We start from the raw sequence: 24,938 nt of genomic DNA, 5'->3' as shown, positions 1-24,938 counted from the left end.
GGGCGAATCACTGATACGGAAACACAGTCCCTTTCCCAGTCAGCGGGGGCTGCCCTGGGCCTGGGCACCGATCCCTGCGCCTTGCCTGGCGCACCCTGTGGCCCCTTGGTGCCGAGCTGGCCAGGGAGACGGGGTCCCTGTGCAGGGCCCGCTGTCCTCGTTCTGACTCTGCTGACTGCACCCCCATCTCTCACCAGGGACCTGTGGACGAGGCTGCCCTGGGAGGGGCGTCCCCTGGCGAGGCTGACGGGCTGGTGGCGCAGGGGGACACCAGACCTTGGGGGGTGGGAGCGGGGAGAGTGAGGTTCCCCTGGGACTTCAGGGGAAACAGTCACGTGATCGGGAACTTCTCTCCTCGTGGGTCGTCTCGGGGAAGACACTGCTGACCAGCGGGCACAGCGAGCGCCAGGAAGGGGCATCGTCCCGCAGGCTTGGCCCTCCCCCCCTCCGCCCCCCCCCCCCCCCGTCCCAGGGCCTGCAGCTGACCCGGAGGGGCCTTGGGGGGTGGAGGGGGAGCCGGGCTCTCTGAGTGGCCTGGCTGGGGCTCCTGCTCAGAACAGGCTGCCCAAGGCCAAGTGTGAGCAAAGGGAGGAGGTGGCCCAGGACAGGGGGACCCCGTGGGGGAGCAGGTGGCCCAGGACAGGGGTTCACAGGTCAGGGACATGGTCTTCCCAGCTGGTGTGGAGTCCAGCACCCACAGGCCCGCTGCCCACAGATCCTTCCTCTAGGGGGGGGCTGGGTCCGGCGAGGGGCCTGCAGGCTCAAAGCCACCTGTGCCCCCTCCCCCCCGCGCCTGGCTGCACCCGTGTGACTGCGGGCCCACTGCCCTGTCCGTCCCACACTTGGGGTTGGGGCGTGCGGGCAGGCGGGTGCGGGCAGGCGGGCAGTGCACCGTGTTCCTGCGGCAGGAACACCGTGGCTCTGACCCCTTGGGACTCGGAAGGGCCCTGTCCCTGGCCTGGTGCATTCCGTCCTCCACCCTGGCTCGGGCCTGGCGCTCGGAAGGGGGGGGTCAGAGCTCGGGGGACTTGGGGGGACGGTGTTCAGGAATGAGAAGGCAAGGACCAGAGACCTGGGAGGCACCTCCCCATTTCCTGCCCACCTCCTTCCCCAAGCAGGACCCAGATGCCCCCCTCCCCGTCTTTAGTGGGCAGATCTGAGGAGGGCCCGTCTCACCCCCCCCCCCCCAGCCCCCTGCACCCACTCCCCGGCTGCCAGGCCTGGAGGGTGGAGCTGCACACCCGGGGGGCTGCGGGGCGGGGCCCATAGGAGGGGAGTTGAGCCGGCAGTGCCCGGGGCCACGTCTCCCTGCGGCCGGATGGGACCTCCGTGTGCCCTGTGGGTGCTGCTCGCCCTGCTGGAGGCCCTGACCGGTGTGACCCCACCGCCTAAGTACTGGCCGACCACCGTCCAGATCATGCAGGGCTTCGAGGTGGACAAGGTGGGAGGGGTGCCGGGGGGGAGGCAGCGGGCAGAACGCAGGGAGAGGCAGGCCCTGCTGGCATGGGCACCACCTGGGGTCCAGTTCAGCCAGCCCTGCACCAACGGGGACCGGCTCTCAGGCCTCCCCATTCCGTGGAGACCCCTGAGCTCCACCGGAGGCCAGCGCTCCGGGGTCATCACCCCGTGCTGCAGCCCTGACGGTCCCTGCGAAGGGGACACCCCGGTCCCTCAGAGAGGCAGCGGCCGGCCAGGGGCCCCGCTCTGCCCGCCCCAGGGACCCCCCATCTCCCAGCCTCCGTGGTGCAGCCCAGCCTGGACGCCCGGCCTGCAGCGGGGGCTCGGCCTCCGGGCTCTGCCCAGCCCAGCTCCCTGTAGTTTCAGGGGGAGTGGTTCGTGCTGGGCCTGGCGGGCAGCACCCACAGCAAGGCGGACAGGTCCCTGCTGAGCCCGTTCACAGCCACGTTCGAGCAAAATAAAAAGAAGCAGCTTGAGGTGTCCTATGCCATGATCCGGTGAGTGAGGGTCCCGGCCTGTGCCCAGAAGCCGATAGCCCCGCGGCTCAGGTCCCCCGAGGCCTCCTGATGCCGGGACAGCCCCGGCTGCCGGTGACCTAACCCAGCCCTGGGGGGCGGGGGGTACACCGAAGGGGGGGAGGGGGAGCATTCACCAGAACACAGACTCAGCCCGAGGGCTCGTGGACTTCAGGCTCGGCTGGATCCAGCAGCCCAGACCGTGTGAGCAGCGCCTTGTCACGCCCCCTCCCCTCTCAGCTCTGCCTGCTCCAGAGCCCCATGCAGGCAGGTTCTCACCTCCCCGGACAAGACGGTGGCCTGAGCCCCACCCTCAGGGTCCCAGTCCCAGGAGAGGGCGCATCCAGGCCAGCGAGGCCATGACCTCTGCTTGGTCTTTTTTTTTTTTTTAAATTGATTTCAAAGACAAAGGGAGAGGGAGAGAGAAACATCAATGATGCCCTGGCTGGTGTGGCTCAGTGGAGAGAGGGTCAGCCGCGGACTGAGCGGTCCTGAGTTTGATCTGGTCGAGGGCACGTGCTGGGGTTGCGGGCTCCTTCCCTCTCCCTCTCCCTTCCTCTCTGAAATCAATAAAAATTTTTTATTATTTTTTTTAATATATTTTATTGATATTTTACAGAGAGGAAGGGAGAGGGATAGAGAGTTAGAAACATCGATGAGAGAGAAACATCGATCAGCTGCCTCCTGCACACCCCCTACTGGGGATGTGCCCGCAACCAAGGTACATGCCCTTGACCGGAATTGAACCTGGGACCCTTCAGTCCGCAGGCTGACGCTCTATCCACTGAGCCAAACCAGTTAGGGCTTTTTTTTTTTTTTTTTTTTTTTAAAGAAACATCAATGATGAGATAGAATCATTGATTGGCTGCCTCCTGCACACTCCCCACTGGAGATCAAGCCCGCAACCCGGGCATGTGCCCTTGACTGGAATCGAACCCAGGACCCTTCAGTCCGCAGGCCGATGCTCTACCCACTGAGCCACACCAGCCAGGGCCGATTGGTCTTCTTGAGTCGTGTGCTCCTTCTGGACCAGGGGCTGAGCCAGGATGACAGATGCGCTGGTCGGCCCGCCCGGATAAAGTGCCCCCCCCGCCCCATGGAGGAGAAGGGGGCCTTGATGGACAGCCCCCTTTGGGGGGCCCGGGTGCCATGAGGGCCGGCAGCCTCTCTTGCCTGCCTGCTGGGCCGCAGAGGAGGAGAGGCCCTGAGGCCTCTGGTTAGGTCCCACGCACGCTTACACGAGGCAGGTGTGTCCTGTGACCCCGTGTCCCCTAGAGGCCAAGAGGGGCTGCCCTCGGCTCTCTGCCCCAATCCACCCATGAGCACGGCCCCCCGCGGCCCCCCACGGCCCCCCACAGCCCTGGGACTCCTGCGCCTCTGACTTGCCCAGCTGGGCTCCGGCTGCAGGGGGGTGAAGGGGGGGCAGGGAACCGGGAAGCCCTCGGGCAGCCGCCCTCCCACCGCAGGCCCCACTGCTTGTGGCTCCCCACAGCCAGCAGCTCCCTGCAGACGGGCCCGTGCTGCGGGCCGGGCACCGAGCCTGGCGGGTGCAGGAGGCACACCTGACCCAGCACAGGGCAGCCACACCCGCCTCCCCACTTCTCCCGGGGCCCCCCAGAGGGCTCTTTGTCTCGTCACTGCACACCACCTCGTTCCAGGCCCACAGGCGTGCTGGGCGGTGGGCGGGGCGGAGGCTGCGAAGGGGTCGGGCGACAGGAGGCAGGGCTCACGCCTGGCTGCTCGGGACGCAGGTGGCCACGCGCCCCCGGGAGGGCAGCTGAGCCCCAGCCTGCCGGGCCCTGCTCCCCCCCCGCCCCGGCACTGCATCCTCCGGGGAGGCTCTGCCAGCTCCCAGAACCTGCCTCCTCTGCCTTCCCCACAGGGGCCAGCGCTGTGTCACCTGGTCGTATGTGCTGAGTCCCACGGCCCAGCCTGGCAGATTCTCAGTGGAGAACAGCAGGGGTGAGACGGTGGGAGGGGAGGATGGCAGGGGGAGGATGGCAGGGGGAGGATGGCAGGGGGCGCTGGCCGGCCGGAGGCCCCCTGACAGCGCTGTGCCCCCCAGAGCTCGGGACCGACACCGAGGAGGTGTGGGTGCATGACACGGACTACAGCACCTTCGCCCTGATGAGCTCCCACAGGCGGTCGGTCCACCGGAGCATCCTCAGGGTCCACCTGCTGTGTGAGCCCTCCCCAGAGTGTGAGCCCTCCCCAGAGTGTGAGCCCTCCCCAGGAGTGTGAGCTCTCCCCAGAGTGTGTGTGAGCCCTCCCCAGGAGTGTGAGCCCTCCCCAGCAGTGTGAGCCCTCCCCAGAGTGTGAGCCCTCCCCAGCAGTGTGAGCCCTCCCCAGAGTGTGAGCCCTCCCCAGAGTGTGAGCCCTCCCCAGGAGTGTGAGCCCTCCCCAGAGTGTGAGCCCTCCCCAGGAGTGTGAGCCCTCCCCAGAGTGTGAGCCCTCCCCAGAGTGTGAGCCCTCCCCAGGAGTGTGAGCCCTCCCCAGAGTGTGAGCCCTCCCCAGGAGTGTGAGCCCTCCCCAGCTAGTGTGTGCCCTCCCCACAGTGTGAGCCCTCCCCAGAGTGTGAGCCCTCCCCAGTGAGTGTGAGCCCTCCCCAGAGTGTGAGCCCTCCCCAGGAGTGTGAGCCCTCCCCAGTGAGTGTGAGCCCTCCCCAGAGTGTGAGCCCTCCCCAGCGAGTGTGAGCCCTCCCCAGAGTGTGAGCCCTCCCCAGTGAGTGTGAGCCCTCCCCAGAGTGTGAGCCCTCCCCAGAGTGTAGGCCTCCCCAGAGTGTGAGCCCTCCCCAGTGAGTGTGAGCCCTCCCCAGAGTGTGAGCCCTCCCCAGAGTGTGAGCCCTCCCCAGAGTGTGAGCCCTCCCCAGTTAGTGTGAGCCCTCCCCAGAGTGTGAGCCCTCCCCAGGAGCGTGAGCCCTCCCCAGTGAGTGTGAGCCCTCCCCAGAGTGTGAGCCCTCCCCAGAGTGTGAGCCCTCCCCAGCGAGTGTGAGCCCTCCCCAGGAGTGTGAGCCCTCCCCAGGAGTGTGAGCCCTCCCCAGTGAGTGTGAGCCCTCCCCAGAGTGTGAGCCCTCCCCAGCGAGTGTGAGCCCTCCCCAGTGTGTGTGAGCCCTCCCCAGCGAGTGTGAGCTCTCCCCAGGAGTGTGAGCCCTCCCCAGAGTGTGTGAGCCCTCCCCAGTGAGTGTGAGCCCTCCCAGTGTGTGAGCCCTCCCCATAGTGTGAGCCCTCCCCAGTGTGTGAGCCCTCCCCAGGAGTGTGAGCCCTCCCCAGTGTGTGTGAGCCCTCCCCAGCGAGTGTGAGCCCCTCCCCAGCGAGTGTGAGCCCTCCCCAGGAGTGTGAGCCCTCCCCAGTGTGTGTGAGCCCTCCCCAGTGAGTGTGAGCCCTCCCCAGTGTGTGAGCCCTCCCCAGAGTGTGTGAACCCTCCCCAGTGAGTGTGAGCCCTCCCCAGTGAGTGTGAGCCCTCCCCATAGTGTGAGCCCTCCCCAGTGTATGTGAGCCCTCCCCAGGAGTGTGAGCCCTCCCCAGAGTGTGAGCCCTCCCCAGTGAGTGTGAGCCCTCCCTAGTGAGTGTGAGCCCTCCCCAGAGTGTGAGCCCTCCCCAGAGTGTGAGCCCTCCCCAGTGAGTGTGAGCCCTCCCCAGACTGTGAGCCCTCCCCAGTGAGTGTGAGCCCTCCCCAGGAGTGTGAGCTCTCCCCAGTGTGTGTGAGCCCTCCCCAGCGAGTGTGAGCCCCTCCTGTCCTCTAGCCCCTCAGCGGCTGGTGGGGCTGGTGGAGCGGCCGGGGCGGTGGGGGGGATGTAGGGGGGGGGAGTGGCATGTGCTGGGCCTGGGGCCACACCAGCAGGAAGGGGTGTCCACCACTCAGGCCACCCTCAGGGCTAAGGCCATGATGTGTCTTGGGCTCCAGTCAGATTGTGGGCGATTCAGACTGAGATGCTGGAAAAATTCCTCTGCCTCCTCAAAGCCCAGGGCCTGTCGGAGGCCAACATCGTCTTCCCAGACATTCCAGGTAGCACCTGGGCCCCTGCTCCCACCTGGGCCCCTGCTCTCACCTGGGCCCCTGCTCTTAACCACCTGCTCCCACCTGGGCCCCTCCTCCTGGGCCCCTGCTCCCACCTGGGCCCCTGCTCCTGGGCCCCTGCTCCCACCTGGGCCCCTCCTCCTGGCCACCTGCTCCCACCTGGGCCCCTCCTCCTGGGCCACCTGCTCCCTCCTGGGACCCTCCTCCTGGGCCCCTGCTCCCACCTGGGACCCTCCTCCTGGGCCCCTGCTCCCACCTGGGCCCCTCCTCCTGGGCCACCTGCTCCCACCTGGGCCCCTCCTCCTGGGCCACCTGCTCCCACCTGGGCCCCTCCTCCTGGGCCACCTGCTCCCACCTGGGCCCCTCCTCCTGGGCCCCTGCTCCCACCTGGGCCCCTGCTCCTGGGCCCCTGCTCCCACCTGAGCCCCTCCTCCTGGGCCACCTGCTCCCACCTGGGCCCCTGCTCCCACCTGGGCCCCTCCTCCTGGGCCACCTGCTCCCACCTGGGCCCCTCCTCCTGGGCCCCTGCTCCCACCTGGGCCCCTCCTCCTGGGCCCCTGCTCCCACCTGGGCCCTTCCTCCTGGGCCCCTCCTCCTGGGCCCCTGCTCCCACCTGGGCCCCTGCTCCTGGGCCCCTGCTCCCACCTGGGCCCCTCCTCCTGGGCCCCTGCTCCCACCTGGGCCCTTCCTCCTGGGCCCCTCCTCCTGGGCCCCTGCTCCCTCCTGGGCCCCTCCTCCTGGGCCCCTGCTCCCACCTGGGCCCCTGCTCCCACCTGGGCCCCTGCTCCCACCTGGGCCCCTCCTCCTGGGCCCCTGCTCCCTCCTGGGCCCCTCCTCCTGGGCCCCTGCTCCCACCTGGGCCCCTGCTCCCACCTGGGCCCCTGCTCCCTCCTGGGCCCCTCCTCCTGGGCCACCTGCTCCCACCTGGGCCCCTCCTCCTGGGCCCCTGCTCCCACCTGGGCCCCTCCTCCTGGGCCCCTGCTCCCACCTGGGCCCCTGCTCCCACCTGGGCCCCTGCTCCCACCTGGGCCCCTCCTCCTGGGCCACCTGCTCCCACCTGGGCCCCTGCTCCCACCTGGGCCCCTGCTCCCACCTGGGCCCCTCCTCCTGGGCCACCTGCTCCCACCTGGGCCCCTCCTCCTGGGCCCCTGCTCCCACCTGGGCCCCTCCTCCTGGGCCCCTGCTCCCACCTGGGCCCCTCCTCCTGGGCCACCTGCTCCCACCTGCACGCCCACTGCATCTGGCCTCCTGGGTCTGCATTGAGTCGGGGGGGCAAAGGGGACTTCCTGAAGAACAGGCCGGGTCGGGTCGGGGGGGGGGTAGCGCCCCGGGGGCACACCCTCAGCCCTCACCTCCTGCCTCAGCCCCTCCCCGGATCCGCTGCTCCTCCCTCCTGCTCCCCTGGGAGGCTGCCACTCCCTGCCTCCTGGTCCTGAGCCGAGGTCTCCCTCAGATTGGGCGCCCTATCGGGGAACCTGTTGAAAGATGAAGAGACCCCGCACCGGCCTGTCCCTGCCCAGCGCTCACTCAGCAGGAAACAGCCCATGAGCCACTGTGGCTGTGGCCCTGGCCACTTCCTCTCGTGGGGACGCTCTTCTTGGGGGACCCGTCAGAGGTCACATGGGGTCACTCCCGCCCACGCGGGAGGGACGGTGTCAGTCACATGGCAGGAGCCCTGGGTGGGGTGGGGGGCGGAGCGTGAGGCGGTGGCATCTGGGGGTGAGTATAGTATAGTCTGCCCCACGCTGGGGGCGGGGGTCACCTTGTCTGACAGCTGTTCCTGTCCCCTCGCCTTTAGAATCAATTCCTTTATTACATCATTTTCTCTTTATTAGCTTGTTCACTTACTAATTTTAACCCTTTTCAATTTTTTTTAAAATTGATTTCGGAGAGAGGAAGGGGGAGGGCAGAGAGAGAGAGAAACATCAATGATGAGAGAGAAATCATTGGTCCGCTGCCTCCTGCACGCCCCCCACTGGGGACGGAGCCCGCAGCCTGGGCCTGGGGCCTGGTGGGGAACTGCACGGCGACCTCCTGGTTCCCAGGGCGACGCTCAGCCCCTGAGCCCCCGGCCAGGCCTTTTTAACCGTTTAGCCGGGTTTGCGTGCACAGCTCAGGCGTCAGGTACATTCACAGGTGGTGGGGGTGCCAGCCTCTCCGGAACTTTCTCTGCTTCCCACCCTGACTCTGTCCCAGGACACACCCCTCCCCCCTGCCCGGCCCTGGTCCCGGGGCTCCTTCCCGCCCGTGGGTCTGAGTCCTCCGGGGACCTCCTCTGAGTGGGTCCCACAGGATGGTCCTGTGTGGGCTCATCCCAGGCACCCGCCCTCCAGGCCCCTCCCTGTGTGGCCGCACCGTGTCCGTGCGGGAGGGCCCGCGTGTTGGTCCGTCTCCTCCGTCGGCGTAAACGGCTGCTCCCGCGTGCGGCTCTCGGCGTCACGCGGCCGTGCACGTGGGTGTGCAGGTCTCTCCGCGGCCCCCGCTTGCTCGCGGACATGGTTGCCGCTCTCTCCTCGGTTGGCGGGAGGCGGGCCCATCCCGAGTCCCAGGGTGACCATCGTCGGGGTGTCTGCTGCTCTTGAACCCCACGCCCGGTCCGAGTGCTCTGGGCGTCACGCCTTGGGATTCTGGGTGAAGTCTGTTCTCCGGGAGACAGGCCGGGGTCGAGCGGGACCCGGGTCCCTCCTGGATGCCCCCCCCCCCCCACGGGCTCCTGCGGGCGGGCGGCCCCCGCTGGCATCTCTCTCCCGGGCAGAGCTGTGGGCGATGAGCCCGTCAGGTTTTGTTTTTCTGAGAAAAGCCGTGTCCTGTCCACTTCTGGAATGTGGACTCAGCTGCGGGGAGTCTGGCAGGCGCTGCGGGGGCAGGACAGCCGTCCACGCGGAGGGCGGGACGCAGGCACCTGTGCAAACACCCCCAGAGCGGATCCCGCCGAGGTCCGGCCACTTGCAGGCGGTCCCTCCCCTGCCCCCCCCCCCCCCCGCCCGCCCAGCTGCACGGATCAAATTCCTGTCCCCACGGGGGAGTTTGGCCTGATTGGGAATCGCACAGGCCCAAGGCCACCACCCGCTTCGCTGGGAGGTCAGGAGGCAGCTGTGCCTGCCTCGGACCCACCCCCTCACCTCGCGGTTGGCCTGCAGCTGGGGGTGGGGTTGGGGCTGGAAAAGGCAGGTCTGTGTCCAGCGTGGCCTCTGCCTCCTGCTGGCTCACCTGGCAGAGTGGCCGGGGCGCCCTGGTGGGGCCCGGGGCAGGTTCCCAGGGACCCGGGCTGGGCTGAGCCTGGGAAGGGGCCCCCCTGGGACGCCCACCTCCAGGCCTCTCTGGCCTGGCGGGAGGCTGAGGGAGGGGCAGACCTGGGCTGGTGAAGGGCCCTCCCCACCCCAGTGCCTCTGAGCCCCCGGCCCCGGCATGTCCTGGAGGCCAGGGCTGCGCCCGCACCGTCCCTGGCTGGCACCCACCGCCCGGCCGACTGCGAGAGGTGGCGCGTGTGCAGGCTCCTCCCCAGGCCCGGCCCGCGACCACCTCCAGGGACGGGGACTGAGAGTGGGCGCCGGAGCGCCTCAGCGAGGGGTCTGGGCTCTGGCCGCCGGGGACCAGCCTGGGCGCCTGCAGGAACAGAGGACTGCCCCCTCCCCCGCCGTCCCTGGGGCGGGAGCTAGTTTCCCGGGCTGATGGGAACATCGTCTCCACCGTTCATGCTCGTGCATGCACACACACGCATGCACCCCACCACACACACATGAACGTGTATACATGCACACACATGCATATGCACAGACACACACATATATATACACACAGAGAGACATGCACACTCATGCACACACATATGCATGCATACACACTCAAGCACACAGAGACATGCACATGTATACATGCACACACACGTGCATGCATAGTCTCACACACAATCATGCACGTGTATACATGCACACACGTGCATACACACAGAGACATGCACACATATACATGCACAGTCATACATGTGCATACACACAAACATGCGCATGTATATAAGCACACTTGTGCATGCATACACACTCCTGCACGTGCACACACATGTGCACGCAGGTCCCCCCCCCCCCCCCCCGCTCTCTGTGGGACACACTGTCTCTTTGTGTGCCTTCGGAAGCTCCCGCTGGACGGAGGAATGCCTGGCAGGAAGAAGGCTTTTGTTCTGCGGGAAGTTATCTTCTTTCTCAGGTTCCCGGATTAGTGGGAGCTGGGACTTCCCACCCCCTCCTCGGCCGGGACTCTGAGACCCTGGCCAGCAAGTGACCCTGAAGCCACTGTGCCCTTCAGCACGGTCCCGGGCTGCCCCGGGAGGCTGGCTGAGCTGCCCGCGGCCCCTGGGGCTGGCGGGGGCCTGGGCTCCCCTGGAGGCAGACCCCACTCCGGGCCACGGCGGGCCTTGTCTCTGGTCCCCACACACATGCGCCTCCACCTGCATCTCAGGGGCTCAGGTCTCACGTCCCAGACCTCGGGGTTCCGGGGGGCTGCTGCCGGTGTGTCTCCCACAGCTCCCTGAGCCCTCCACTGCCCTGGCCCTTCCCCAGGGCGGAGCGGGCAGGTGGTCCCGGTGCCCTAGAGGCCCCTCCCAGTGCCATCTGGGCGTGACCAGGTCTCTGCACAGCTCATGGCGGTGGCTGAGCCTGCTGGGGTTCAGGACAGAGCGGGGGCAGCCTCGGCGTGACCTGGCATGACCTGGGTGTGGTCTGGGCTTGGCATGGGTGCGGTGAGCTCGCCCACTTCACCCTGCAGGCATGGTTTTGCAGATAAAGATGCTCAGAGCCCTGATCCCTGGCCGACCTGCTTATTTCTGGGGACGGGGAGGGGGCACATGAAGCAGAGACCCCCCGCCCCCCAACATTTCTCCATCTGGGTGGTGGAGGAGACACTGCGCACCCACCTGTCACCACCTGGCAACGCTCCTCTGTGTCCGGCCAGGCCCAAGCAGGACAGCCCCCGCCGCCCGCCCTCGGCTCCTTGCCTGGTACCTCATCCCTCCTGATGCCCAGGCTCCGGGGGCTGAGGGGCCAGCTGTGGGCAGCTGGATGGAGCCCAGCTGGGGGAGCCAGGCCTGGGGGGGCTCCTGCTACTGCCCACCCCACCCCCCACTGTCCTCACTCCTCTTCTCACCCAGCCTCCCTCCCCCAGGGCCAGGCCACGTCCAGGCACAGCTGTCCCCGTGGCCTGGCCCCATCTGTCCCCACACCCCTCCCCCAGCAGACACAGACACTGTGCCCGGAGGAGCCGGCGCCAACACCAGGCAACCATGGGGTGGATGGCGGCTTCCGGAGCGCCCGGGTGCAGGTCCAGGCGACGTCGGCCCTCACTCAACCCCCTGCGGGTGGGGCGCCCTCCCCGCCTGGCCGGGCCCTCGGAACCACAGAGTTGGACCTGTCCTTGGGATACGGAGCCCGGGCTTGGCTCCCTGCCGCTTCGAACGCCAGTGCAGGAGAGGCAGGTGCTGGTGTGAGGAAAGGCGGTTTATTCAAGAGCCGGCCGCCTGAGCCGAAGGGGACTCCGTCCAAAGACCATCTTCAGAACCGCCACAGGCACGGGGCGTGGTTTGTTTTTGTAACGATTTTTTATTGATTTTCAGAGAGAGGGGAAGGGAGAAGGAGAGCGAGAAATATGGATGTGAGAGCAGAACATCGCGGGGCTGCCTCCTGCACGCCCCGACGGCGGATCGAACCGGCAACCTTAGGCCGACCGCCAACCACCTGACGGCACCGGGCAGGGCACAGGTTTTCAGGAGGAGGGAGAGGGAGAGCAGAGGAGAGAAGGGCAGGGTGGAGAGGTGTCTGTACGCAGACCCGCACCGCCCATTCCAACAAGGACCTCAAACCGGTCCAAACCGATCTGTGCCAGCCCGGTTCTGTCCATCCTGGTTTCATGGTCGAAGGTCAGCCAGGCTTCAGAGCCGCCGTGCCCGAAGGCCGAGCCTGTGTCTTTTGAACTCAGCCCCTAAGATTATTATTATTTTTAAAAATATGTTTTATTGATTTTTTACAGAGAGGAAGGGAGAGGGAGAGAGAGCCAGAAACATCGATGAGAGAGAAACATCCATCAGCTGCCTCCTGCACACTCCCCACTGGGGATGTGCCCACAACCAAGGTACATGCCCTTGACCGGAATCGAACCCGGATCCTTCAGTCCGCAGGCCGATGCTCTATCCACTGAGCCACACCGGTCAGGGCAGTCCCTAGGATTCTTATGTGAAGATGCTGCGTGTCCCACCCAAGGCCCCCAGACCCTCCACAGCGGGCAAGAGCTGCCAGGGATAGACAGCGGGCCCTGGGGGGCCAGCCCGCTGAGGGGCTGAGGGGCGCTGCACCAGGCTGGGTCCTGCCCACCCCCCCTGGGCCTGGCTGCTCTCCTGGAAGAGGAGGGGGTTGGCCTGGGGGTTGGCCTGGGGGTTGACTGGTGGTTGACCTGGGGGTTGGCCTGGGGGTTGGCCTGGGAGTTGACTGGGGGTTGACCTGGGGGTTGGCCTGGGGGTTGGCCTGGGGGTTGACTGGGGGTTGACCTGGGGGTTGACTGGGGGTTGACCTGGGGGTTGGCCTGGGGGTTGTCCTGGGGGTTGTCCTGGGGGTTGTTCGAGGACGAGGCCAGCTCCTTGCGCCCCGGTGTCCAGAGCACCAGGCGAGCAGCCACCTTCCCCCCAGCCTTGCCTGGGCACGTGCCCCTCAGGGACATGGTGGCCGCATCTCTGCTTGGCCGCTGAGCTCAGCTCACAGGCCTCTCGGGCTGCCCTTGGGGTGCTCCCAGGTCAGCCTCTTGGGGTCCCCCCTGCACCGGGCCGCACACGGGGCTCCTCAGAGGCCAACATCTGGCTCTTCCGGGCCGGGAACGTCCCCCCTCAGGTCCCCACCCCCCCTTGTCCCTGTGAGAGCGGAGGCAGTGCCAGGACCCGGCACCTCTGCTTCCGGTGGGGCCCCCCACCCCAATGTCCAGCACATCCCAGTCCCAGGCGGGCCGTGGCCGGAAGCCCAGGGCAGGGCAATGCCGAGGCCATGTCCCCTGCCCCCATCGGGCCACAGGGCGGGTGCTGGCTCTGGAAAAGGGACTGGCGCTGAGGGGCCTCTGCCTGCCCCCCAGCCCCCCAGGGCAGGGCCTGGCCTGTGGGGATCAGAGCCTCTTACATAAGCAGCCGGCGGGGGGCGAGCTGCAGCTGGGCTGGTCACCAAATCCTCCTCACCCGGCATCACGCGCCTCGTGGGCCGTCCTTGGCCCTGGGTGGCGGCCAAGCCAGGCCATAAATAGGGGTCTCCCGCGGCTGCTGCCCATCCTGCCGGCCTCCCCCGCTCGGCCCGCGCTGCTGGCTCCAGGCTCCGGACGGGACAATGGCAGCTGCACGCACCCTGTGGATGGCGCTGGTCCTGCTGGGGGCCCTGGGGGCCCTGCAGACCCCGGTCCAGGCCCAGGCCTCCGTGCAGCCCAACTTCCAACAGGACCAGGTGAGGCGCTGCCAGCTCGGTCCCCACGGCGGGACGGGCTCTGGGGAAGGAGGGGGCTCTCCCTGAGCTGTCCCCCCGGGAAGAGGATCGCTGGGCAGAAGGCCGACCTGCCAAGGCTGCCCCTCGCCCGGGAAGGAGATGGGTGTCCCCCCCACTCGCAGGGAAGCCCGTGTCCACGAGCGTCACCCGGTACACGCAGACACGCCAGCCACCTGCCGCCTACACCCTCCAAATAGTCACCCCTCGGAGCTCAGGATGCGTGGGGAAGCAGGCACGGAGCTGGGGACACATCCCCGGGGGCGAGACGCAGACACCCACGGACACGGTGCTGCCGGTCCTCCCGCCCGCCCCGCCCCCCTTCCCCGGAGCGTCCAGTGTCGCAGACACCCAGTGGCCAACCCCAGCCCCCCCCCCGCCCCTGAAACTGCCCAGTGCCCGCTGCTGCCCGCTCCAGCGAGGAGCTGGGCTGGGCAGAGCAGGCTGGACCAGACCTGCCCTGGGGCGGGGCGGACTGGACACAGGACACGGAGGGGCAGGGTGCCCACCCCAGCGGGCCCGAGAGGGTCCTGGCTGACTGGGGGGGGCCGCTCCCCGCAGTTCCTGGGGCGCTGGTTCACCGCGGGCCTCGCCTCCAACGCCAGCTGGTTCCGGGAGAAGAAGGCCGCCCTGTCCATGTGCTCGGCCGTGGTGGCCCCGGCTCCGCCCGGGGACGGGGACGGCGTCCTCAACCTCACCACCACCTTCCTCAGGTGGGACCCGGCGGTGGGGGGGGGGGGCGTCGGGGCTGAGAGCTCCCCAGAGGGCCCAGCCTGCCCCCACCGTGGCTGGCTGCCGGCTAGGGACCCCCCACACTGGACCCTGACCGAAGGTGCCCTGCCCTCAGGAGAGACCAGTGTGAGACGCGGAGCCTGCTGCTGCGGCCAGCGGGTGCCCCCGGCTGCTACAGCTACACGAGTCTCCGTGAGTGGGGCCCCTGGACGCCGGGGGCCAGCCCTGGGCACGCACTGTGGGTGACTCTGGGTGATGCCCAGCCGAGCAGGCTGAGGGCCTCTCCACCCGGGTTGGCAAGCCCAGTGTCTGGCCTGGACCTGCCCCCCAACTCGGGGGAGAAAACCTACCCTGGAGCCAGTCCTGCCCGGGGTGAGGTCTCCCCAGACCTTGTCGCCCCCTCCCTGCTGGACGGGCAGGCACGCAGCACCCCCATCCTGGGGCCTCCTCCCTCTCCCGGGAGGATGGCTTCCCCACTGGGTCTCCTTCCTCTCCCGACCAGCAGAGGGTTGGTGGCTGCACCCTGACCCCCTCATTTTCTGAGCCTGCGTGTTTGCTGCCCCCCAGGATTCTGGCTTGGGAACACGGGGGCGGGGGCGGGGGGGGGGGGCCCTGGCAGAGTTCCCAGGCTGTGCAGGCAGGAGGCAGGGGGCGGGCGGGGAAGGCAGCCAGAGGGGAGCATCAGCCCCCTCCCAAGGCCAGAGGTCGGGGCAGGGTCACGCACTGTGGTCATCTTGTGGCCCCCAGACTGGGGCAGCACGCAGGACGTGTGGGTGGAGGAGACGGACTACGGCGAGTACGCGCTGCTCTACACCGTGGGCGCCGGGGACCGCAGCTTCCACATGGCCACTCTCTACAGTGCGTGATCCCCCGCACCCCCCCGCACCCCCCGCCTGGCCTCAGGCCTACCCGGGAGGGGCCTGGGGGCACGCCCCACACAGTGGGAGGGCAGAGCTGAGACCCCCGGCTTTTCCGTCCTGTCCTGCCCAGGCCGCACCCAGACCCCGCGGGCTGCCGTGAGGGAGAAATTCACCACCTTCGCCAAGGCCAAGGGCTTCGCAGAGGACGACATCGTCTTCCCGCCCAAGACCGGTGAGGGCGCTCATCCCCGGGAGGGGCTGCAGTCAGATTAGAGCGGGCGGACAGTCTCCCGGTTCCGGGAGGCCGAGGGTCGGAGGTCATCTGGCCAGACCGTCCACTGAGCAGCGACGTGGCCTACACAGTGGGGGCCACTGTCCTCCCCCCACGACCATGGCCTGCAGCCCCGGATTCACCAGGCACCCAGCGTGTGGGCCGGTCCCGGTCGGCCCCCCAGGATTCAGGGTCTCCAGCCCGGTGGGGGCAGGTGCTGTGGGCACCGGTGGCAGCAGCACATTGGGGCTCAGACGTGGGATCCCCGAGGCTCAGCGCCCTTGGCCTTGGGGGTCAGGCAGCCTGTCTGCAGCAGGGGCTGGGGGAAGGGTGGGACTGATGGAGTCATGGTTTTGGGGGTCAGCCAACTCCCCGGGGCTGTGGGTGGGGGAAGTGGCCCTGACCCAGGGCGCTGACCACCCGCCTTCCCTCGCTTCTTTCTTGGCAGATAAGTGCCTGGAGGGGCACCAGTAGGTGAGTGGGCTGTGGGCTGGCCTCACCCACCATCCCCACCCCACCACGCAAGGAGGTGGGGTCCCTGGCCTGCAGGGGCCAGTCCAAGGGTGCGGGGGTTCCCCTGGGGTTCAGCGAGGCAGGAGGAGCTGGGGCTGGGGCAGGATCTGGTGGGAAGGTCGCAGGAGACCTTGGGGGGCTCCCCCTCCCCTGTTGCCTGGACCGCTGGGCGGGCTGCAGACCCTGGGAGGGGCGGGGCGGGGCGGGGCTGCCTCCTCCAGCTTCCGTCCTGCTCTCAGGCAGGTGACCCATCCCTCAGGACCTGGCCGCCCGCCCTGCTCCATCCTCTCCGTGACCCCGCGTCCCCAGCCCTGGCTCCTGGACCACCACTCCCACCCCCTCGGCTTTATCCTGCCTCTGAGAATAAAATCTAGAAGCAACTCGGCAGCCTGGCTCCTGTCTGTCTGTCTGTCTGTCCTGTAGTCGGTCACCTGTCGCTGCCCTGGGCCTGCTCTGGCCGCTCCCTGGGATCCTGACTCCCCACCCGCTCTGCTCTGCAGGGCATGCTGGGGGGCGGGGTGGGGTAGGTCAGAGGTCAGCACAGCTCCAGGGAAGTGCCTGCAGTCCAGCCCCAGGCCCCAGGCCAGGGCAGCTTGGGCCGAGCAGTTTGAAGGCGCAGGAGGAGCACTGGGATCGGGCGGAACGGAGATCTCCAGGGACAGGCGGACGGTGGCTGGAGTGTCTACCCCCTCCCCCCACGGGGTAGATGACCACGTAGGCTGAGACCTGCGCCTTCACGTCCCTCTGGCTGCCTGAGCGCCCGCAGGCCCCTGCCCCTCCCCCTCACGGTGGGCCTCAGAGCAAACAGCCCTGCCTGTCTGCCAGGCCCCAGGCCCCTGACCCCTGCAGGGGTGTGGTCCCCGCCCAGCCTGCCCCTCACACTTGCTTCACCCAGATTCCTGGCTGGGAGCATGTTCAGGCCCCTGTCCTGGGCCCTCCTTGCCCACATGTGCAGCAGCACCCTGCACGGGCACCCAGAGCTGTGAGGCTCAGAGGAGGGTGAGCTTCTAGAGGGCTTCTTGGAGGAGGGGAGTTGGGGGGTGCCTGAGCTGAAGATGGGGCCAACACCCCACGAGGAAGCGCCGGAAGTGGGCTGGGCCCTCGCTGCCCAAACCTGACCCCGACCGATCTCAGAGGGTCTGCCAGGGGACCAGCCAGTGCCCCAGGGCATCTCCTGGGCATGAAGGCCCTGCTCCCTGCTCGCCCTGTGCAGGGTGTCCCCAGGCCAGGCCCAGGTCCCCGTCCAGGCCGACCTGGATGCCAGCCAGGTGGGTCCCCTCCCCCAGGACGCCCTCTTCCCACGCCCCGTGGGATGGACTCTCTCCCATCCCCATAGGAGCTGAGCCTGGATCAGAGACGGTGTGGTCAGGCTGGGCTGACCTGGCCCCCAGCCGTTTCGGGGCCTGAGGCAGCAGGCCCCTCAATTCCTCAGGCCCTCGAGTCAGGACAGGTCAAGGCTGCCCTCACACTAGGTCAGGGTGCACTTGGGCAGGGAACTGCCTATGTCTCTCCCGGGACCCTCTCTGCATTTCCGGGGCATCTGGTCCATGACTGGGGTGATGTCGAGTGACCCGGGCTTCCTGGACGCCAAGGACAGCATGAAGATGCTGTCTCCATGGACAACGGCGACTTGGCCCTCAAGTTCGGGTACTCCACGTGAGTGACCCCATGGGCCCCACCTGGGCCGGGCCTTAGACCTGGGCAGTGTGAGGCCAGAGGTGAGCCGGCAGGAACCGAGGAGCCCCTAACACAGGAGGAGAAGGACCCAGGCCCCTTGGGGTGCCGGACTGCAGGCCATTAGGACTCAGCCCGCTCTCCATGTGGTGGCCATTTGCATCAGATCCAGCGGCCTCCTCGGGAGGGTGGGCAGGGCTGGGGGCCCTGGGCAGTGCTGGCTGCTGGCTGGTGTCCTGGTGGGTCCCCTGGGCTCAGTGGTGCAGGGAGGAATGGATGAGCGAGTGCAGCAAGCTTTGGGCGCTGGTTAACGTACTTTATTCACGTTTGTATTTTGGGGTGTCCAGCGTTAGAAGCTTTGTGGTCTGTATCTAAAGACAACGTGAGAAATACCTCGGGGAGGGCGAGAGACTGGGTGTGGAGGCCACGGAGAGGCCGCTGGGGCCAGCAAGGGGCGAAGAGGCACAGGCTGGGCCGGGGCGGGGATCTGCACGCGAAGGCGGGAACCCCGGGCTCACGGGGGAAGGCAGGGGCGCGGGCGAGTGAGGCCCGGAACAGCCTGTCCGCGGGCGCGAGCGCTGGAGCCGCCACCGCGCTGCGCAGCCCAAGCTCGGTCAGGCCACCCGGGAGCCACGCCCCGCACTAAGCTCCGCCCCCAGCGGCGTAGTCTCGCCCCCTAACGTAGCCCCGCCCCTAGCCTCCGCCCCGTGACTAAGCACCGCCCCGCATCACAAGCTCCGCCCCCACTCCCCACCCCGGATATAACTCCGCCCCTTAGTCTCCGCCCCGTGACTAAGCCCCGCCCAGAGAATACCACCCCGCGCCCTCAGCGCTCGGGTCTGAGGTCTGACGGACCAGGCGCAGGCCCCGCCCACCGGTGTAGGCCCCGCCCCTACCCCCCTCGGCCTCTTGCCCGCGCAGGCGCCTGGGCCCGCAGCCGGGGCCGGGGAGGGAGCATGTCTGCGCTGCCGCCGCTGTCGGCCCCGCTCTGCACGTTACCGCCGGGCCCGGGGCCCCCGCGCTTCGTGTGCTACTGCGAGGAGGAGGATGGTGGGGCCGAGGGCCCAGGCGGCTTCAGCCTCTAGTGAGTGGCGGGGCCTGCGGGGTGATGGGGCGCGGGCGGCTCTGCGGGCGGGGCGGCTGACAGGCCCTCCCCGCAGTGTGACAGACGCCGCGCAGCTTTGGAGCACCTGCTTCCCGCCCGACAGCCTGGCGGCCCTCGTGGGTAACGGGCCTTCCGGGCGGGCTTGGCCGTACGGACCACCCACGGGGTGGCGGGGCGGGGTGGATCCCCTCCAAGGGTCTGGGCGCCTGTCCCGGGCTCTGAGGCTTGGATTCCTGGGTGGCTCTGGGTCGGGCAGGTTTGGGGTGGCGCCAGTGGTTCCGGGCCTCGTGCAGACGGTGACCACCCCCATGCCCTGCAGAAAGCCCGTTTTGGCCTGAGCGCGACGGAGGACGTCACTCCCCAGTTCCGGTGAGCCCTGAGCTGGTGGGAAGGGCAGGCCGGGAGCCACTGGGTCTGGCCACAGCACTCAGCCCCCCTCCCTCCCCAGGGCAGCCTTCCAGCGGCAAGCGGTGGCTTTCACTCTGCAGGAGGACGGGGGGTCCCTGACCCTCTCTGGGGGGCTCTCCGGGCTGGACTTTGACCTCTCCAAAGTGCCCGGCCCAGAGGCGGCCCCCAGGCTGCAGGCACTGACGCTGAGTCTGGCAGAGCGTGTGTGCAGCTTGGAGCGGCGGCTGGCAGGTAGGATGGGGGGTAGAGGGTGGGCACCCCACAGCCTCCCTGGGGTCCCCCTGCCGGTGCCTCCATTCCTGGCCTCCCCTCCCCTCGCAGCTGCAGAGGAGACAGCGGCCAGCCCCAGGAAGAGCCCTCGGCCAGTGGGGCCTCTGCCGTTCTTACCAGGTAAGGCCTCTCACCTGTGCCCGGGGATGGGGCAGTGCTCAGTCCTCTGTGACTCGTTTTCCCCAGACAACCCTCAAGCTGGAGAGGGGGGTGGCCCTGGGGTCCTACGATATGCAGGCCCCCTCCGTCCTGCTTTCCCCAGAACCAGATTCTCAGAGAGGCTGCCCTGGACCTGGGGTCAGGAGGCGGTGCCCTGGAGAGTCCCTCATCAACCCCGGCTTCAAAAGGTGACGCCCCACTGCCCCTCCCTCCTGTGCCCAGAATCCAGCCCTTCCCTCTACACCCCGTAATGTCACCCCTCCTCTCTCCCAGTAAGAAACCAGCCAGCGGTGTCCATTTTGATGACCCCTGACCCTGCTGCAGAAAGTGGGGTCCCGCCAGGAGTTTGCCTGTGAGAAGAGGGGCAGCCTCAACGTCCCACCACCTCCACCGCAGGAGCAAGCCTGCTTCTGGAGCCCCTCCCCCGTCCAATAAAGGGCTGGTCACGGCGATGCTCTGGCTCCTGGGGGCTGGCTGGGAGAGAGGGATCCGGCACCCCCCGCCCGCCCACGCCTGGCTGCCACCTGGGTGTGGGCCACAGGCTGTCAACAGATGTCAGGCTTCTCCGTCCCTGGTGGTCAGCCCAGCAGCTGACGGAGGGGGCCATGCAGGGCTGGGCGGGGGCTCCCCAGGCCTAGAACTCCATCATCCCCTGGGGCGCACCCCTCTTCCCCCACCCAGCAGGGCATGGCCTCGAGTACCCCATACCATGTACACAGGTCCTGCGAGAGATGGGGGGTGGCCTGCTGCCTGGGGTGGGGCTGAGGAATGTGGGCCACCCCACCCACTGGCTGGGAGCCCTTAGGTGCTCGGGCTGGGCTCTGCTCCCCACCCTCCTCGGCCATCCTGCCGCTCCGCCCTGGCCTGACTGGTTTGGGAGCCCAAGCCAGTCCCCGTCCTCCCTGATGGATGGGGGATGGGCGGTGCCCCGCCCCCCAGTCTCTGCCCCTGTCACTCTGGGCTGTCATCTGAGCAGCCCACCGTGGGGGCGTGGGGGCGTGGGGGCGTGGGGGAGGCAAACCTCAGCCCTCTGGCCCCTGGGGTGTGCCGACGTGCTCACTGGAGCAGAGGCGGCTTTATGGGGCCGTGGACGCGCGGGCGGAGGCGGCGGCAGGGGCAGGGGCGCTAGCGGGGGTGCACGACGGGCCGGTAGGCCGCCAGGATCTCGGAGCTGTGCGGACACGTGTACTTGAACTCCTTCTCCTGCAGCGCACGGTCCAGGTAGCGGCGGACGCCACGCAGCTGGGCGGGGATGGGGGCCCCGCGGAAGTGCGCGCACACCGTCTGCGGGCGATGTGGGCGCCGGCTTGGTCAGGGCCTCCTGCAGGGCACCCGTCTCCCGCCCGCACCCTCGGCGCCCGGCCCACGTCGCACTCACGTCCACGATGTGCAGCTTGGGCAGCAGGCCGCAGTCGGCCAGCGTGAGCTGGTCCCCGTCCAGGAAGCGGCGGCGGGACTCACGCAGTTGCGGCTCCCGGGCCAGCTCGTCCTCCAGGGGCGCGCGCAGGTAGCCGTCCAGTCTGGCCAGGGCGCGCAGCAGCTGCTGGTACAAGGCTGGGGTGCCGGGGTGCTCGGTGAGGACCCGGCCTGGAAGGTACCTCCCGGGACCCTCGCCGAGGCTCCTGGCCCTTCTCACCATCGTCCTGCTGGGCCACCGGGTTCTTGATGAAGGCAGAGAACTTGTGAAAGACGTCGTTGCCCGCCGTGGCGGACGCCCGGTAGCGGGGCGCCAGGCTGGGGAACCTGGGAAGCGAGAGGGGGGAGGGTCAGACCCTTGTACTGCCCCCCGCCCCAGCCCCACAGTGCCCCACCCCGGGCTCTGTCCTGGGGGGTGTCCCTCCTGGGCGCCCCCCTTGTTGCCCCTCCTGCTGAGCCAGGATTCTTCTCACTCGGGGGGCCCCAGTGTCTCCTCCAGAAACTCCTCGATCTGCAACGTGTCCGTCTTGGCATCGCCATCGTAGAGCAGGATGGGCAGCTGGGAGCCGGGCGCGAAGTCCTTCAGCACATCCAGGGACCTGTGGGCACAGGGAGCAGGGGTAGTGGCCTGGGGGGCAGCGGCCGGAAGGGTCCCTGGGGTGGGGCTCACCTGCGGGTGTCCACCGTGGTGAGCGTGAAGGGCACGCCCTTGAGGAGCAGGATCATGAAGAGCCTCTGGCAGGAGGGGCAGTGGCCCACGCTCTCACCGTCCTCGCTCGCCTGCGGGTGGGGGTGTCAGGGCAGGGAGCCGACCAGGAACCCTGCCCCCAGGCGGGTGGGACCTGGCCTCCCGCTGCCAAGAGGCTGGAGCCGGGCCAGAGTTCAGCAAGTGGCTGGTGAGGGCCCTTGACACCCCGGGAAGAAGGAGGGCCCCAGAGCTGCTGGGAACCTGGAGGCTGGGAGCGGGCACAGGGCAGGGGTGGGACCCTGGCTCTGGGGCCTGGCCCTCAGCCCTTATCTAAAGAGCCCGGGTAGAGGCCAGGGCCCTGTGCTCCGGCCCCACAGGCTGGTCTCGGGGTGGGGTTGGCCGAGCAAGCTGGTTTCAGAATGATTCACAGGACAGCTGGGCACCCAGGCTGCAGCGCCAGCCGGGAGGGGGCCGAGGCCTGACAGCTCCACGTCGGGCACCATAGGCCAGGGCACCCCTCCTCCAGCCCTGATCCCAAGCTCTCCTCCGGCCTGGCCACTGGCTACCTGGTTGGCACCTCCCGGCCCAAGAGCCCAGGTGGGTGTTGGGACAGGGCCACCCCTACCCCTTCTGAGGATGACTCACAGGCCCTTCTCCCCTCAGGCTAACCCCATTTTATTCAGCTCCCATAGGGCTGCCTGAGCCCGCCCACCCCAGGGGAAGGGGTGCAGACACTGCCACGGAGACCCACCCTTCAGCCCCCCTCCCCCAAGACAGTGGCGCCCACAGAGCCCCCAGCCCTGAGCCCCCGCCCCAGCAGCCCGCTGGCACCTTGACAAACAGCTGGAGCTTGGCAGTCTCGGCCATGGTGGGAGCCACAGTGCTGGGCGGGACCTGGGGAGCTCTTTAAGGTTCCCCGGCCCAGGTCCCGCCCTCCCCGGCCCAGGCCACGCCCGCCCGGGAGTCACCTAGGAGGCGGAGGAGGCTGGCGCTGGCGGCTGGCGGGCTGTGTCCAAGCGTCAGGGTGTGGCCTGGGGGGGAACGGGGTGGAGGGGCCGGTCCTGGGGCAGGCGCACAGCTGGGGGTCTGAGTGTGTCATGGGGTCGTGGGGAGCTGGAGGCTATGGCCAGTGGTCTGGGAGGCCGGGAAAGAGGGGTGTCAGCCTGGGAGGGGCAGCTCTGGATCTTCACCCCCCCCACCCCCCTGTGAACCCTGCTGTCCTGGAGTGAACATCCCGGTGTCGGTCGGTCAGGGACCCCCGGCCCAGAAAGCTGGGGAGTGGGCAGGAGAAATGATCAGCGGGGCCCCAGCCTCAGCTTCCCCAGCTGCCTGCCTTACAAGAGGGTAAGCCCCCCAGAAAGGCAGCCTCCTCCACCCCCTGAGCTCCATGGGGCGGACCCCCTGCCCAGGCGGGGCCCCCATCCCAGCCGAGCCCTGGGGAGAGACCGGTCTGGCTCAGTGTCCACCTGGCTGACCCCACGCCCTGCCCCTCCCAAGTGCCATAACCCCTGACCCATGGGGTTGGCCCTCCTCCCCACCCTCCGCCGGAACCTGCCACCCCACACGCCCTGAAGGGTGGCCTGCTGCACCTCACCCACTCCCGGGTGGGGGAACGGCCCAGCGCCACCCAGTGGCCGAGAGCGGGATCTGCCCCGACGGTTCCCCTTCTCAGGGCCACAGTCCCTGCTGGGACTCAGCTCTGCGGCCCCTTCCCAGACCCCACGGGCTAGGGCTTCTGGGCCCAGGCCACGCCCCGAGCCTGGGGGCTGACCCGGACACACTGTGGAGCTTGGTGTCCGGCTTCCCTCGGGGCCTCCCCTCCACCTGCTGGCATGTCAGGGCCCCTCACGACATGGGGGCTCGCCCTGTGCGTGTCCTGCCCCCCCCACCCCCCACCCCGGCCCTGGAGCGGCGTTGAGGCCGCTGCACCTGCGCTCCCTGCGTCCTGGGAGGATAAAATGCCCTCACGCATCTGTAAGGAGCAGCGAGCTCTGCACACTCATCGCAAAGACAGACCAGACCCGGTCAGGGCTGCAGGTGCCGGCGCGTGGCGGTCACACGCTCGGCGGTGTGTGGCTAACGCACCTCTGGGGACCGTGTCAGCAGCCTGGAGCCGGTGCTCACGAGGTGTCCTTGTGAATGCGGGGCGGGGCGGGTGAGGGGGGTGGGTGCACCGGCTGTGGGACAGCTCCCGAGTCTCACGGAGCGTCCGCGGGGCTCGGAGCTGGACACTGCCCCCTGCGTTCACACGCTGAAACCCGAGTCCCCAGCACCTCGGAGCGCAGCCGTACTGGAGGCGAGGGTCTTTAAAAAGGGGGTTCCGGTAAAGTGAGGTCACAGCTGCCCTCACGAAAAGGGAAACTTGGGCCCTGGCCAGAGCGCCCCATGGTCAGAGCACCGCCCAAGTACGTAAGGGTCTCGGGTCCAATTCCCGGTCAAGAGTGCATGCCTGCCCGTCCGGCGAGGCGCAGGGGTTGAGCATCGACCTATGACCCAGGAGGTCAGGGTTCGATTCCCAGTCAGGGTATAAGCCCGGGTTGTGGGCCCCATCCGCAGTGTGGAGTGTGCAGGAGGCAGCGGACCCATGATCCTCTCTCATCATCGATGTTCCTCTCTCCCCCTCCCCCTTCCTGAGATCAATAACAATAATAACAAAGAGAAGAAGCCCGTCCCGAGCCCCCGGGGGCCCTTCCCAGCGGCATTCCAATGGCGGCTCTGCTCTGAAGGGAGACACCGGCTCCTCGGGGACACGGAGGGGGCACTGGGGTGGTGCTGGGGCCTCAGCAGGTACTTCGCAGCTCTGCCCACTGAGCACGGTCAGAGCCCCGATGGGGGCGCCAAACAAGACCCCCCTCCCAAGAGGAGCTGGAACTCCTCGGAGAAGTGGTGCGTCCAGACGGGGCGGGTTCGAAGCACCCCGGGACTGGCCGCAGCAGGAGCTTCAGAAACGGACAAGCCAAAGGGACGGGGGGGCCACTGGCCGGGGCTCCCACGGGCCGAGCCTGGGCCTCGGAGCGTAAAACAGGTGACAGAACCGTACAGTCACACACGGCTGACACGCTGTCGCGAATATTGTGCCACAATAAAAACATTTTAAAGGACGACAGTGATGAACGGGAACGGGATTTTTACTGGTAAATCCCACGAGGCCATGGGGCTGCTCGCGAAAGCAGAGGAGTTCTGTGGGAGGAACGTGCCGGGGAGATCCGCAGGCCACGGCCCCCCTGCAGCCCCACCTGGGCGAAAGGGATGAGCCGGCCTGTGTCCCCGAAGCACCTGAGGAGGAAGACTGACCACGGACGCACGGGAGGGAGCCCTGGAAGGTCCCCGTGACCCCGTCTCCAGCCTTCACA

The 24,938-nt window shown here is 68.1% G+C and overlaps 4 protein-coding genes across 8 annotated transcripts; 3 read left to right on the top strand and 1 right to left on the bottom strand.

Moving 5' to 3' along the window:
• Positions 1-1,318: 1,318 nt before the first annotated feature.
• On the top strand, positions 1,319-4,214 carry LCN12 (lipocalin 12; the record flags this gene model as incomplete). Its single annotated transcript, XM_080668352.1, has 4 exons — positions 1,319-1,441; positions 1,825-1,955; positions 3,856-3,935; positions 4,039-4,214. 4 exons carry the CDS (start codon positions 1,319-1,321, stop codon positions 4,212-4,214), a joined length of 510 nt encoding a protein of 169 aa, XP_080524478.1.
• Positions 4,215-11,370: 7,156 nt separating this feature from the next.
• Positions 11,371-16,252, top strand: PTGDS (prostaglandin D2 synthase). Of its 2 annotated transcripts, XM_080667897.1 has the most exons (8): positions 11,404-11,548; positions 12,009-13,453; positions 14,051-14,202; positions 14,337-14,413; positions 14,969-15,079; positions 15,212-15,313; positions 15,801-15,826; positions 16,105-16,252. In XM_080667897.1, exons 2-7 carry the CDS (start codon positions 13,340-13,342, stop codon positions 15,824-15,826), a joined length of 582 nt encoding a protein of 193 aa, XP_080524023.1. In that variant the 5' UTR covers positions 11,404-11,548; positions 12,009-13,339; the 3' UTR covers positions 16,105-16,252. The 2 variants fall into 2 exon arrangements, with proteins under 2 accessions (XP_080524022.1, XP_080524023.1); XM_080667896.1 differs by having other exon boundaries at positions 11,371-13,453.
• Positions 16,253-18,429: 2,177 nt separating this feature from the next.
• Positions 18,430-19,990, top strand: PAXX (PAXX non-homologous end joining factor). 3 transcript variants are annotated; one of them, XM_080667780.1, is made up of 7 exons: positions 18,432-18,623; positions 18,700-18,760; positions 18,964-19,013; positions 19,093-19,283; positions 19,374-19,442; positions 19,585-19,669; positions 19,759-19,990. In XM_080667780.1, the coding sequence occupies exons 1-7, from the start codon at positions 18,496-18,498 to the stop codon at positions 19,835-19,837; spliced, it is 663 nt and encodes a 220-aa protein (XP_080523906.1). In that variant the 5' UTR covers positions 18,432-18,495; the 3' UTR covers positions 19,838-19,990. The 3 variants fall into 3 exon arrangements, with proteins under 3 accessions (XP_080523905.1, XP_080523906.1, XP_080523907.1); XM_080667781.1 differs by having other exon boundaries at positions 18,435-18,623; positions 19,755-19,935; XM_080667779.1 differs by having other exon boundaries at positions 18,430-18,623; positions 19,093-19,442; positions 19,755-19,950.
• Positions 19,991-20,192: 202 nt separating this feature from the next.
• CLIC3 (chloride intracellular channel 3) lies at positions 20,193-24,679 on the bottom strand. 2 transcript variants are annotated; one of them, XM_080667778.1, is made up of 6 exons: positions 22,417-24,679; positions 21,568-21,677; positions 21,371-21,496; positions 21,118-21,224; positions 20,860-21,035; positions 20,493-20,765 (listed from the first exon to the last, which is right to left on the bottom strand). In XM_080667778.1, exons 1-6 carry the CDS (start codon positions 22,450-22,452, stop codon positions 20,607-20,609), a joined length of 714 nt encoding a protein of 237 aa, XP_080523904.1. In that variant the 5' UTR covers positions 22,453-24,679; the 3' UTR covers positions 20,493-20,606. The 2 variants fall into 2 exon arrangements, with proteins under 2 accessions (XP_080523903.1, XP_080523904.1); XM_080667777.1 differs by having other exon boundaries at positions 20,193-21,035.
• Positions 24,680-24,938: the final 259 nt, after the last annotated feature.

Source organism: Plecotus auritus (assembly GCF_963455305.1).
Source record: "Plecotus auritus genome assembly, chromosome: 5".
Lineage (NCBI taxonomy): Eukaryota > Metazoa > Chordata > Mammalia > Chiroptera > Vespertilionidae > Plecotus > Plecotus auritus.
This window is presented reverse-complemented; position numbering and strand designations above follow the sequence as displayed.

Coding starts and splice junctions, on each gene's coding strand:
- PAXX (XM_080667779.1), top strand. CDS start 18,496: ATGTCTGCGCTGCCGCCGCTGTCGGCCCCGCTCTGCACGTTACCGCCG. Junction 18,761..18,963: donor CCGACAGCCTGGCGGCCCTC/GTGGGTAACGGG, acceptor CATGCCCTGCAG/AAAGCCCGTTTTGGCCTGAG. Junction 19,014..19,092: donor GACGTCACTCCCCAGTTCCG/GTGAGCCCTGAG, acceptor CTCCCTCCCCAG/GGCAGCCTTCCAGCGGCAAG.
- CLIC3 (XM_080667777.1), bottom strand. CDS start 22,452: ATGGCCGAGACTGCCAAGCTCCAGCTGTTTGTCAAG. Junction 21,497..21,567: donor ACCACGGTGGACACCCGCAG/GTGAGCCCCACC, acceptor CTGTGCCCACAG/GTCCCTGGATGTGCTGAAGG. Junction 21,225..21,370: donor GAGACACTGGGGCCCCCCGA/GTGAGAAGAATC, acceptor CTCGCTTCCCAG/GTTCCCCAGCCTGGCGCCCC.
- PTGDS (XM_080667896.1), top strand. CDS start 13,340: ATGGCAGCTGCACGCACCCTGTGGATGGCGCTGGTCCTGCTGGGGGCC. Junction 13,454..14,050: donor CCAACTTCCAACAGGACCAG/GTGAGGCGCTGC, acceptor CGCTCCCCGCAG/TTCCTGGGGCGCTGGTTCAC. Junction 15,080..15,211: donor CCACATGGCCACTCTCTACA/GTGCGTGATCCC, acceptor TGTCCTGCCCAG/GCCGCACCCAGACCCCGCGG.